At 33.2% G+C, this 12,249-nt stretch overlaps 1 protein-coding gene across 3 annotated transcripts; it reads right to left on the bottom strand.

Annotated features, from left to right (window-relative positions):
• Nucleotides 1-2,956: 2,956 nt before the first annotated feature.
• LOC147398446 (ACT domain-containing protein ACR4-like) lies at nt 2,957-6,273 on the bottom strand. Of its 3 annotated transcripts, XM_086447645.1 has the most exons (8): nt 5,996-6,266; nt 5,750-5,795; nt 5,497-5,611; nt 5,318-5,385; nt 4,217-4,819; nt 3,808-3,912; nt 3,265-3,541; nt 2,957-3,155 (listed from the first exon to the last, which is right to left on the bottom strand). In XM_086447645.1, exons 1-8 carry the CDS (start codon nt 6,067-6,069, stop codon nt 3,091-3,093), a joined length of 1,353 nt encoding a protein of 450 aa, XP_086303771.1. In that variant the 5' UTR covers nt 6,070-6,266; the 3' UTR covers nt 2,957-3,090. The 3 variants fall into 3 exon arrangements, with proteins under 3 accessions (XP_086303771.1, XP_086303770.1, XP_086303772.1); XM_086447644.1 differs by having other exon boundaries at nt 2,957-3,541; nt 5,996-6,263; XM_086447646.1 differs by lacking the exon at nt 3,808-3,912 and having other exon boundaries at nt 2,957-3,541; nt 5,996-6,273.
• Between the last annotated feature and the right edge of the window lie 5,976 nt (nt 6,274-12,249).

Below are 12,249 nucleotides of genomic sequence, written 5' to 3' on the forward strand. Positions count from 1 at the left end.
GGATTAATCATTTTCCACCTTAATTTGATTTATCTTACAATTACTCAAGAATAAAATAATAAGTTTTTTTGTCAAATGACTTTTTTCATAATTTACCTTGGAATTAAAGATTTCTTAGTCAAAAAAGCAATTTCTAAAAAAAAAAAAGAAGGAAAAGTAATGGAAATATATGATTTAGAGGGAGTTGATTAAATTTTGGGGAGTATATATAATAATATAAAAGGAGTGTTAGTGCCCTATGGCAGTTCTCTTGAATATGAATTTTTTATTTTGACTCTTACACTTTTGTAAATATATCAAGATTATTTTTTATATTTTTTGAATTGGTGAAATGTCCTTTGTTCTCTATCTTCTCTTATTGACTAATAAAAATGACTTATAATCCCTTGATTTTCTTTTTCAAAACTAGTCTTCGATGAAGATGAGGATAATGACATGATAATGTGAAATATGACTCTATCATTTTAGTTTATAATTTAGTACTATTATATTTTTCAAGTTGGGGACATTACCTTACATTATTTTTCTTGATATTAGAGGTATCTTCTTATGTGTTCAAATTAAAATTTTATTTTAAAAAGAAAAATTAAGGGGTTTTTTTTTTTTTTTGTTAGACTCACTTTATTGGGTGATCTGATCAGCCTGCATGATTTACATATTTTTATTAGTTAGATTCTAATAAGAGTTGTCAATATTTAGAAAATCCAATAAATTAGTAGATTAAATTAGAATCCTCATTAGATTTTAACAGAAGATTTTGATGATAAAAAATCTTATTAAAAGCGGAATTCTAGACCCTCTACTCTTTTTTATATAAGAATGAATCGACTTCCCTATTAAAGAATTAACAATCATTAAAAAAGTCAAAAACGTAGATATTCTCTCTAGAATTTTTTGATTTGAAATCTATTGAGAACATAAAATTTCGATCAATCCAAATGATAAAACAAAGGAGAAGGTTGTATTGAAAAATTAAAAAAGATAGTTAGATTATTTGTGTAAAAAATCATATATTTTAATTATCTGATTGTAATATCTTAAAATATATTATCTAAATTCTTAAATATTATGAATATGACTATATTAAATAAAATTTGAGATATATGTTTGAAATTATATATTGAATGTTAAAATATTATAATATTTTTTTTATTAACCGTCAGTGGAAGCTAAGATAAAAGGGTCATGTCACCAATTTTTTAATATAAAAATAGATCACAAATATTAAAAAATAAATAAAATGTCAATGCAGGGATAAAAAAAAAAAAATTCACTTTTGGTTTTGGTATCTTCCAAGTAAAGACAAGACGGTTGATTAGGTTTGGTTTGACTAGTCAAAACAGTCAGCGAGAAGGATGTTGCATGTGATTCTGTGGGCCCAAAGATGAAAGATGGGATGAGGTTTAGTTGGACAGAGCAATGCAGTCGCAATCTAGCAGACCACTTGTTGTGTGGCGGCTAAGTATGTGGTCGAAGCCACGTGGAGTGTTATATTTAAGCTTTGAGCAGCTTAGCTCAGACACAGCACAGCAAAGAAAGCAACGGCTCATGACATGTGGGATAATAGTGTTCATGGAGTTGCGTCACTCCCATTACTTTTTCAGCCGTTTCGATTCCGATTTCCATTCGGTCGGCTACTTTGTCTCATTCAATCAATCAGACACTTCGTTTTTGTTAATCACTTGGTTGGTGGGACCCATTAATGATGAAAACTTGTGGGATGGGTCCCAAGCTTCCTCGACAAAAATAGTCTCCTATCTCAACCATTCTTTGTTTGATTGGTTGAGATTGGAGAAGGATTGTTTGACATTTGTAATGAGAAAAAAGATGTAGAAGGACAAGATTCTTAGGAAACGATTTTGATTTCTTACAAAATTTTGAATTATTCTCCTTTTTCAACTATTTGTTTGATGTTTGATGGACAAAAAGAAAGATTGAAGTTCACCATTTGACATTTGACATTTATAAGGAAAAAGAAAGGACAAGATTCTTAAAAATAAAAAATTTGAGATCATTCATTCGTAGAAGAAAAGATGAAGGTGATGAGATTAATGATTTCTTTATTTGTGATGGTTTTTTTCGAAGATTTGTTAAAATTTTGGACATGATTTGATATAGTAATTTGTGATGAGTCTAGATTATGATAGAAAGAAATAAAGAAAAGAAACAGGAAAAGAAGGAAAGGTGAGGTCATGATGGAAGAGAGAGAGAGAGAGAGAGAGGATGTTTCTGAAACCTACCATGATTTGAGAAGTCATTCCCGCTTAATAATGAAGAAGGTGGGGTGCTCCAACTTTTTTTGGGATTACTTCTCTCATTCCATAATGTTTATTAAAAATTTTAAATTGATGTGACAATAGTAACTCTCATTAATAATTATTTAAGTAATTTTCATCCATTAATATATTTATCATTCTTAAAAGAACTGGTTGAACCACTTAATTAGTTAACCATCTCAATCAAGTTTCTCACACTTCCAAATCTTTATTGAAATATTTCGTGAGCCTAATTTTTCTTAAAAAACGGTCGAATGTTATGTATAATCCTTCAAAAATAACTTTTCCTGTTAGTTCTAAGCTTCAACTTATGATTCACACTTCTTATAAATTTATGAGCTCGATCCTACATCTAAAGATATATGTGCGATAAATTTTTTTTATGGGGTTTGGCTAAATCGACATCCACGGATGAGAGATGAGAGTTTCACTATATTCCAGAATGATTACAATCCAAACTTATATAACTGTAGATTTCCAATTTGAAACAACTCTCCCGAAACCAAAATGCCAATATGACCCTATTAAAGTTTAGCTTTGGTATTAGATTCATATAGTATCCACCAGGATCTTAATTCAAGATATATAATCCACCAAAAATAATTTTTAAAAAGTAGACAAATGCACACCCAATGCCCTTACTACAACCACCCATATTTGAGAGAGAAAAACCATAATAATGAAGTTCAATAGGACATTAAGGTCCTAAGGCAATAGAACAATGCCCAAGTATTTACAGTATTTAAGTGTACTTCACAAGACCAGAGAAGTTACAAAGGTGATAAAAAACACCAATGTGAGGCCTAACCACAGATCAACAAGAGATTGAATGAGAGTTTCGCATGTTTCGCTGTAAACCCTTTTGTGTGGTTGCAGAACCTGTTTGATCAGACCAATCAACATTAACATTCATATTGCCTTCAAGAACCTGATCTTATTAATCCCAAGTTATAGAGAAACTTCTCAGATCTTGATCGAAAAAGATTACCAAATGAGAACCTCCCGCTTTCCTGTGGAGGAGACTTTGAGTAGATATCATCTTTTACATGGAGTACAGTCTGCCCAATCTCACTCCTCACTGCCTCAATTGTTTCACTCTTGACTGGATTCCCTGATGCATCGGTCACATAAAACACATTTACGGCTTGGGATCCCCTTGTTGTAACCTCAGCCCGGGAGACTGAGAGACCATTTTCTCTAAATATGCGGGTTACGTCTGATAAAAGCCCGACCCGATCTTCACTACAAAGTTCAAGTCTTATTCCCTGGATTATAGAAAAAAAATAAGAACATGAAACACACACACACATATACATAAAGTCCAACAGTTGAGATTTATTCTCGATTTAAGTATCCTTGAGATTTGTGTTATCTAGATACGTATAAATCCCAACCATTGGATTTCATGTTTACACGGCTGAGATCATGCGTTTTCTCATGAGTCACCGGAACCTGACCCATATATATATAAATCAGACTTGAATGAGAATGGAATAGAGAACATAAGTCAATCTTCACCCCATGATTGTACCTCAGCCGTTCGCCTTTGAATGGCAGCCTCCAAGCAGTGGATCACCCGTTGTCTCTCTGCCTCGGAACTAATAGGGCAACCATCTAAGTGTCTGATATAATATTCCTATTAGATATGGAAAAGTGAACAATGGCAAACGTTGAGATTGAATTCCATAAGAGAAGACCAATTCACAAACACTTCGTGTAATTGACAAGAAAAGAGTTTATTTTGTGTGTGTTCATGTAATTGAGTTCCTTTATATTTGTTTTATCTTAATTTTTTTTATGGTTAAGATGAGTTAAGTTATGAAGAACTATATATAATTTATCTTTAATAATGAACAACATTTTAATCAAATGGTATAAATAAAAGCTAACAAGAAATAAAAGGGAAATTCAAGTATAGCAAAAAAGGGATTGAAGCAAACCTGACAGGCCTCCGGTCCTTCAACAATGACAGTTGCATGGAAGACCACATATTGCATATCTGTTAATGTGCAAACTGTGTCAAACAGTAGCTTAGGCCGATCCCGACATCTCAAGTTCACGACGGTATACCCTTTATCCGCACAATTCTCAACATCAATAATGGGCCTACTCCTATCACCCATGGCCCCACCATTCATATCATCTCTATCATAATCACGATCAGCATACATCATTTGATGAAGCCTTCTTTCAGTATGAGTAACATCCACGGAAACAGCAGTTTTAGCCACACTGTGTTTATCTATATTCCCTTTAAGAACATAGCGGAGAAGTTGTTTGATCTTAGCTAGTCTTCCAGGATCATCAATAGACAGCCCAGTGTCTACATCAGTGATGTACACAACAGATGCCATCCTTGAATTGTGGGTCCATACCTCGGCAGTACCGACATTGCATTTTAGGTCTGCAAGAACAGCAAAGACCTCCGAAAGTAAGCCTGGTCGGTCCCTTCCAGTCAATTCTATTGTAGTGTGCTCCCCAGCCGCTTGAACACCCACGGATCTTCTCAAGGATCGCAGATTACATGCTCGTGGTCCCAACGACTGCAATAAGTCATAGATTTATTAGCAAAACAACTTAAAATTCACGAGGCTCCATATAAAATGTTGGGAGAGGGTCATTGACAAAAACCAATTCCCCGTAAGCCATTGCTTTTTTTTACAAAATTAAATTTCTTCCACTCCAAAAATCATTTTTTAGAGGCCAACAGCCCTTTGAAACAAATTCAAGACTAATCTTTTTTTTGTGTGTGGCACTTTTAATGTGGAAAATTGGAACTAAATCTGCCTTGGAAATCATAACACGGATAATCGGCCAATTGACGCACCGTTACAAAAGCCCAAATAACAAGATTTCATAGAATAGATTAAGATTAGAATTACAAGGTTCTAATGTTAGCTAGTTCTACAAGTACAAGAAATTCTAGTCCTAAATTCACAATTTTACTACTATATTAAAATTCCAATTTTTATATGATCAGAAGCTCCTACATTAAAATGACTCATCCCAAATGAAATATGAGATTGATTTTGAAGATCTACCTGTTGAATGCTGTCAATAACTTCCCCATCTGAAAGCTTATTGCCATTTTGATCTATAACATGAAATACTACAAGAGGGGGAGTACAAGAACACTAGTTAGAAAAGCAGGGGAAAAAGAAAATTTAAAAGAAAAGAAAAACCTTATTATGAAATAGTCTGTGAAATCAAAAGCTTTTACCATCCATAAACCATTCTCCATCTGAAGAAATGTAAGCTCTGCTAATGGTAAGATTCAAATCAGTCAGAACCTGAACCACCTCTAACAAACTCCCATATTTATTAGCACTGTCAACCTGAAAAGATTCCAACAAACTTCTTCAATTACTACAAGAAATGTCTCACAATCAAGAACTCAATTAAAAACTCAAAAAAGTCATTCAATCATTCAGAAGTAAGAAGAACACTTAAATAACAGATCTCCACACGCATACCTTAATCAAAGTGGCTGTCTTGCTTGAAGTATTATCAATGGTAACACTGCAACAAAAACCCCATATCAACAATTCAAGCAATTTAACTCAAGAACAGAGAAATTCATAGAAATAATAACCACCCATTTCAAATCAACACAAGCCCAGAGAGATTTAGAGCAGAAATCGACAACCCAATTAAAGAAACTAACAAAAACCCAAAAATTTATTTAAAAAAAAAAAAAAAAAACCAAACAAAATAGCTACCTTGGAGGATTCATTCGAATTACAAGCTTCTCAAATTCGTCATCCACCTCCAGAGAAGGAGATAGATAAGCCATAGAAGAGAGAGAGAGAGAGAGGTTGGACACCAAAACAAAGCTACTAAAGATTTGCAAGAAATATAGAGATTAAGGATGAAAGGGAGGAGATTTGTTCTCTTCTGCTCCCTCTTGTGCTGGTCCCTCTCTCCCTCTCTCTCTCTCTCTCTCTCTCTCTCTGCTTTTTCTCTGTTCTATCTGTTTCTGGGGGTGTATATAGTGGCTGTTGAGTTGGTCGAAGAGTTTTAGAAGGACAGGGCAAATGGAGAAGCGCATGGGACTTTCCGGCCTTGTCGCTGCTGTGGTGGGCCCCAGCCCACTTCCCCTGACATTTGGTGTGTTTTTTTTAGGGTTGGTTTGTGGGTTCATGAATCATAGGTGAGTCAGTTTCCATGTTTTAGTAATTGGGTTCAGGACTTTTGGGTTTTGGGGTTAAAAATAGGTTCTTTTTGGGTAATTTAGAATTTCCCCATATTTTGGTGAATATTAGAGATGCACCCCCTGTGTTTTGAAACTTATGGCATGCCTCCCTTGACCTCAGTCTTCTTAATTGATTAATGGAAAATAGATCCAAATGCCCTCATCAATAAAAAAAAAAAAAATTTAAGTCATCATATCATTTTCAACCTTAAGATTAAACTCTACTTCAACCATCAAACGTCAAGATAAATGGAATTTTTGTGAAAGTGTAAAATAATGAAATTTGAGATGAAAAAATCAAGGGTTTTCTACCTTGGATTAAACACAAGGTAGAAAATGATGGATTTTAGATAAGGTTAAATAGATTAACCTTGAAGAGTTTTGGAAAGAAAAATAAAATAGAATTTTTGAATGAGAAGAAAACAATGGAATTTTTTTTATATAAATTCATTTTTCTTTTCAAAAGGTAATGTTAGGTTGAAACGATGAATTAAAGATAAGGTTGAATATATTATAAAATCACGCTAGAGGTCTCAATTGGTGGTTGCAATAATGTAAGAGTATCTATAGATATAAAAGGATTGAATGGTTTATTTGGAAAATTTGCGGAGGGTGCCATCCTTGACTGATTGATTGATTTTTTGTCTAAAGATTGAAGATGGGGTATTTAGGTCTTTTTCTATTATCCCATGACAAAGAATGTAGTCCTTCAAAACATTGGGGTTTATCTCTAATATTCACCAAAAGGTGGGGGTATATCTAAAACTGTGTTTGTTTAGTAAAGTGGGTCCCACTCCGCTCTCTTCTCATGAGTCATAAACCTAACCTTTGTTTCTCCCACTTTGATTTTTTACTTCTATAAGGAGAATAGTCTTAATCATGTACTCTCGGTAGTCATATAGCTACTAAGACTCCAGGTTCATTTTATCAACATGGGCACCCATTTTTGCTAATTGACCAGTAAAATCCCTTAGTAACCAAATATAGGCCTGTCTAGTGATTCCTAGCCTTTGGATTTGAGAATTTTTAATCATCGAGTTTGTAAGATTGTGTAATTTGCAAATTATAAATCACCAATCAGATTGATATTTAAGTGTCAGGTTCAGTGTAACATGCATTGTAGATATGAAGTTAGATAATTATCCAACTCCCTGAAGTACCAGATTCTCATTTTCCACTGGAATGCTTCCCAGATCTTCTCCATATCACACCCTTAATGGCCACATTAATAACCAAATCTATTTTGTTTAAGGTGATTTAGATTTTATATATACTCCTTCACCCCTCCACTTTTTGGTGAATATTTGAGAGATCCCCACTAGTTAACACCCTGATGACGTACTTTTTAACAAGACTCTTGTTTTATTGATCGATGAAAATAACCTAAATGCCCTTGTATTAAAAAAAATCTTTGATATTTTTTGTCTTATCTTAAACCCGTTTTCAAGCTCGTCAAGCACTGGTAAATATTTTTATTTTTATTTTATTACAAATGGAAGTGAGGGTATTTACATCATTTTTTATTAATATGTCAGAGAGGACTGAAGTCAAGGGAGCATATCATTAGTTTGTAAATAGAGGGATAACTCAAATGTTCACCAAAATGAAGGGTTATGTCTAAATCACCCTTTCTTTAGTATGTATTTATAGTAATTAATTAGGAAAAATTACTTAAAGGACCCTCACGAAGGAACTTCTTTCTAAATAATCCCTAAGTTTTCCACTATAGCTTGGCATGACATTTAGTAAACTTTTCCTTTATAAATGGTCATCAACCTCATTCCCTCCATTTTCAATGTAAAATCTCGAAATTACCCTTTCTTAGTTGTGGGTGATATGAAACCTTAGAAGCCCCTCTAATATATTGATCTTGTTCTCATTCATTTCATTTTTTTTTCAGTCTTCTATGCAACAAAACCGACTCAAGAAGCGAATTTTTAACAATCTTGTACTTGTTTTTTATGAATATAATAGACCCGAGGTTGATTTCATGAAACTTTCAAGTAAATAGATGGTTTGTAAAGGCTTTATGATTCATCCATTGCGTTTTGTTTGTTGTTTTGAGAAAAAATTGTATTGGAACCAAAACCACAAAAACTGAGTTATAGTCTTGAGTTCAATTTTAATTACCATCGAACTCAATAGTAATTAATGTTATGAACTTGACGTTAATTAAATTACCATCAAACTCGGTAGTAAATAATATTATTGAACTTGACAGTAATTAAATTACTATTGAACTCGAAAGTAAATAATATTATTGAAATCAGCAATAATTAAATTATCAACGAACTCAATACTAATAAATATTAAAATCGTCGAACTCAACAATATTTGAACTCGATGCTAATTTAAATTTAGAAAAAACACCAAGTCCAGCATTATTATAGTGAGTTCGACAGTTGTTTTTAGAATTTATTGTCGAACTCAATGATTTATTAAAATATAATTATTTGCATGATTTATTTCTCTTTAATAATATTGATTAATTTCTTATGTAACGAAACCATTAGCATCAACGAGGAAAATGATTCCATGACTTACATTAAGAGTGTGGGTAGTTTTGAATTAGATATCATACATCGCAATGATACATTTTTAGCATTTAAACAAAGAGTTGCTTAAGTCACAAATAGATCACAAGAAGATATTACCTTGAAGTACTTCATGGCTAGGAACAATAGAGTTTTGATCAATCTTTGCACGGATAGAGTAGTGTCTTCCTTGATTGATTTACATCGGTCAATAGGAATCATGTACATGTATTTAGTAACTGGATTCTCCTTTAGGATTCCAGCTAAAAGTTCAAAAGCAACAACATTTGTGGCTATAGTGAAAATTGAGGAAGCCATTGATAGTCAATAATTATTACCCCCAAAAAATAACCAATTAGCCCTACCTTTGTTGACAAAAATTTGAGAGGATAATAATCTTGTTGTAGGACTAGAATTAAGTGACAGAGAAGAACTCCGTAATGCATTGAAGCAATATGTGATAGCTCACAATTTTGGTATGACCTTCGTCAAGAATGACTTAATTCGGATAACTACAAGGTACCGGTGTCCATGGAGGTTACATGCATCAATGGTTCCAGTTATTTTAAAGTTCACAAATCTACATATGTGTAGTGGAATTACTTCTAAAACGAGTCACCTTCATACAAGCAAGAAAGTAATATCGAGGTTGGCTATAAACAAATTGAAAGACAATCCACAATATAGAACACATGACATGCTCAAAGACATAAAGAAATATTATGGTATCTGTTTTCAATACATAAAATGTTGGACAGAAAAAGAGATTACAATGAATGAATTGCATGAAAATTAAAATGAGGCATATAACTTTGTACCTTGGTATTGTGACAAGGTAGAAGAGACAACCCTTGGGAGTATTGCAATGTATGAAACTGAGCCTGAACGTCGATTTCTTCGATGTTTTACATTTCATGCTAGTAAAGTTGATTTTTATAACTATTGTCAGTCACTCCTCTTCTTGGGTAAAACTCACTTGACCTTTCAAACCAAGGGATGTTTAGTAGCTACTATTGGTATTGATGATGACAATCATTTATTTCTAGTTACTTATGTGGCAATACCAGTATCTATAATAGCTGAAATTACAAAATCAATATGGCCCCTTGTTTATGTATCTGACACGAATACTTACATGGATAACGAATCATACGAGTAGATATTTGTGGCGCCCCGCTAAACGCTAACACAAAATCCCATGTCAGATCTCGAGACACTAGGTGGCGCCTCAAAATTTCTGCATGATTTCCTCTGTTTATGTTAATATTCCAAGGCGTTCAACCTGCACCTGATAAACGACATACATTATCTTGCATAGATACATACAAAATATAATACTAGTGGAAGCTTGTATACATCTAATAACGTACGAAAATGAGAGTGCGGAATAAGAAGTTTATATACACGATTATACAGAAATTCATCACTCTAACAAAATTCTTAACGCTCAAAATCAAAATCTATATTATCACCTGGACAACTTGACGCCGCTAGGTAGAGCCCAGTGCTTACAATGAAAAGGACTCTAGTCGTCTATCTGACCCATCAGATGATCCTCACTCATATTGTATACCTGCCTTGTCAAGCTCTGAATCTGAAACTAAAAAAAATGGAGAAGGAAATGGTGAGTAACAATGGTTACCCAGTAGGGAAGCAAATAATTTCTACCAATAACCTCTCCTAACATGAACGAATAAACATACTGAATCATTTTAAAATATGTAAAATTTTACAGAAGAAACTACGATTAACTGATATATAGTCAGGATGAGCAACTAAATATTTTAAAACTCACATTACATCGATCAGCAGTACTCACTATAACATTCTCTTTTTATACAAATCTAATTGATCAAATGGAAATATTAAACATGCATTTCATTTTATATATCAAAATAAGGCAACAGATACATAATACACAATGATGGAGTAGTGGAATTAGAGAGTTGGGATTCACGACTGAATCGCTCCCAGTCGGGACATAATGTTTCATAATAAAGTAATAGTTCCTGATTTTGTGACTAGTCGCTGTTTACTACACTTGTGTGACCATTTATCCAGCTCAGGCTGGCCGTTAGACATGACCGTAAGCAATGGGTCTCTTTTCAATGTGTCAGAACGTTCGACTACTATAGATTATTAGTGATCATTGACTAATCATCTTCGTCTATGCCTATCAGATGTGCATATGATTCCCAAATATACAAACCATTCGTATACAACCACTTTTACATTACAAGTTCATTAGTAAAGATAGAAAGGAATAAACCCAGATTCTAGTTGTGACTCTACTCTCATACGCGTCCCATACCACGTATGAGCTTGTGGTCCCTACCGTACATCCCAGGATAATACATTACTCCGAATGATATGACATACTATCCTTTCAAGCATTCACAGACTCTTTAACAGCTCACAAAATAGTTATATATATATATTATTTTCATTTGAAAACAAAAGAGAAATTAACAATACAAAATTGAGAATGGATATCCAGTTTCTTACCATACAAGTGTGGCCACCCGACCTAAAATAAATAACAGAATGAATCACGCTAACAGAAAGTAATAAACATGCAACCAGTAACATTATCCCTAGATATCCGTTCACCAACCTACACACAACACAACAATGTAAAATGCAGACATCACTCCTCGGGTGTGACTCTAACATTTTACCGTTTCATATCCTTTTTCTTTTTTTTCAATTTTTACAGTTTTCAATCTCTCAAACAAAATATCCACTTTCTTATATTCATCAACTCAATATGAGTTCATTGAATATTAAATCATTTTTCAACTATGAAATTCATTTTTATCATTTTAATTGAAAATTTATACAACTTATATCAAAATAGGTTCCGAACGGTGCATAAGACCCAATTGGCGAAAATAACCCGGTGAAATATCCCATCCACGTATAAGTTGTTATAAAATACAATTAAACATATCAAATATGCAAGGTCTGACGTGAATTTGAAATAAAGAAATAAAATTCTATATTTTTGGAAATACATCACAAATTTTTAGTAAAATCCTAAATACAATTTTCACAATCTACGATTACTAATATAAATCGAGAGTTCCTTACAATCTCTAGGCGACAGAATTGAAGCACGTATGTGGAAATCGAAGCAATTGGCACAGAAATTGAAATGATTTGAAGTTCGAGATAGTTAATTTTTGAATCTAACCTAGTAGTTTCGAAGATCTCGACGCCATCGTCTTTTTTCCCTTCTGCGACAGAG

The sequence above is a fragment of the Akebia trifoliata genome, chromosome 7 (assembly GCF_017979445.1).
Source record: "Akebia trifoliata isolate Shusen 1 chromosome 7, ASM1797944v1, whole genome shotgun sequence".
NCBI lineage: Eukaryota > Viridiplantae > Streptophyta > Magnoliopsida > Ranunculales > Lardizabalaceae > Akebia > Akebia trifoliata.

What these genes read in the sequence shown, in the direction of transcription:
- LOC147398446 (XM_086447644.1), bottom strand. Translation starts at nt 6,069, where the DNA reads ATGGCTTATCTATCTCCTTCTCTGGAGGTGGATGACGAATTTGAGAAG. An exon ending in TTATTGACAGCATTCAACAG is followed by an intron (nt 4,820 to 5,317) that starts GTAGATCTTCAA and finishes GACTTATTGCAG; the next exon opens with TCGTTGGGACCACGAGCATG. An exon ending in AAGGACCGGAGGCCTGTCAG is followed by an intron (nt 3,913 to 4,216) that starts GTTTGCTTCAAT and finishes CATATCTAATAG; the next exon opens with GAATATTATATCAGACACTT.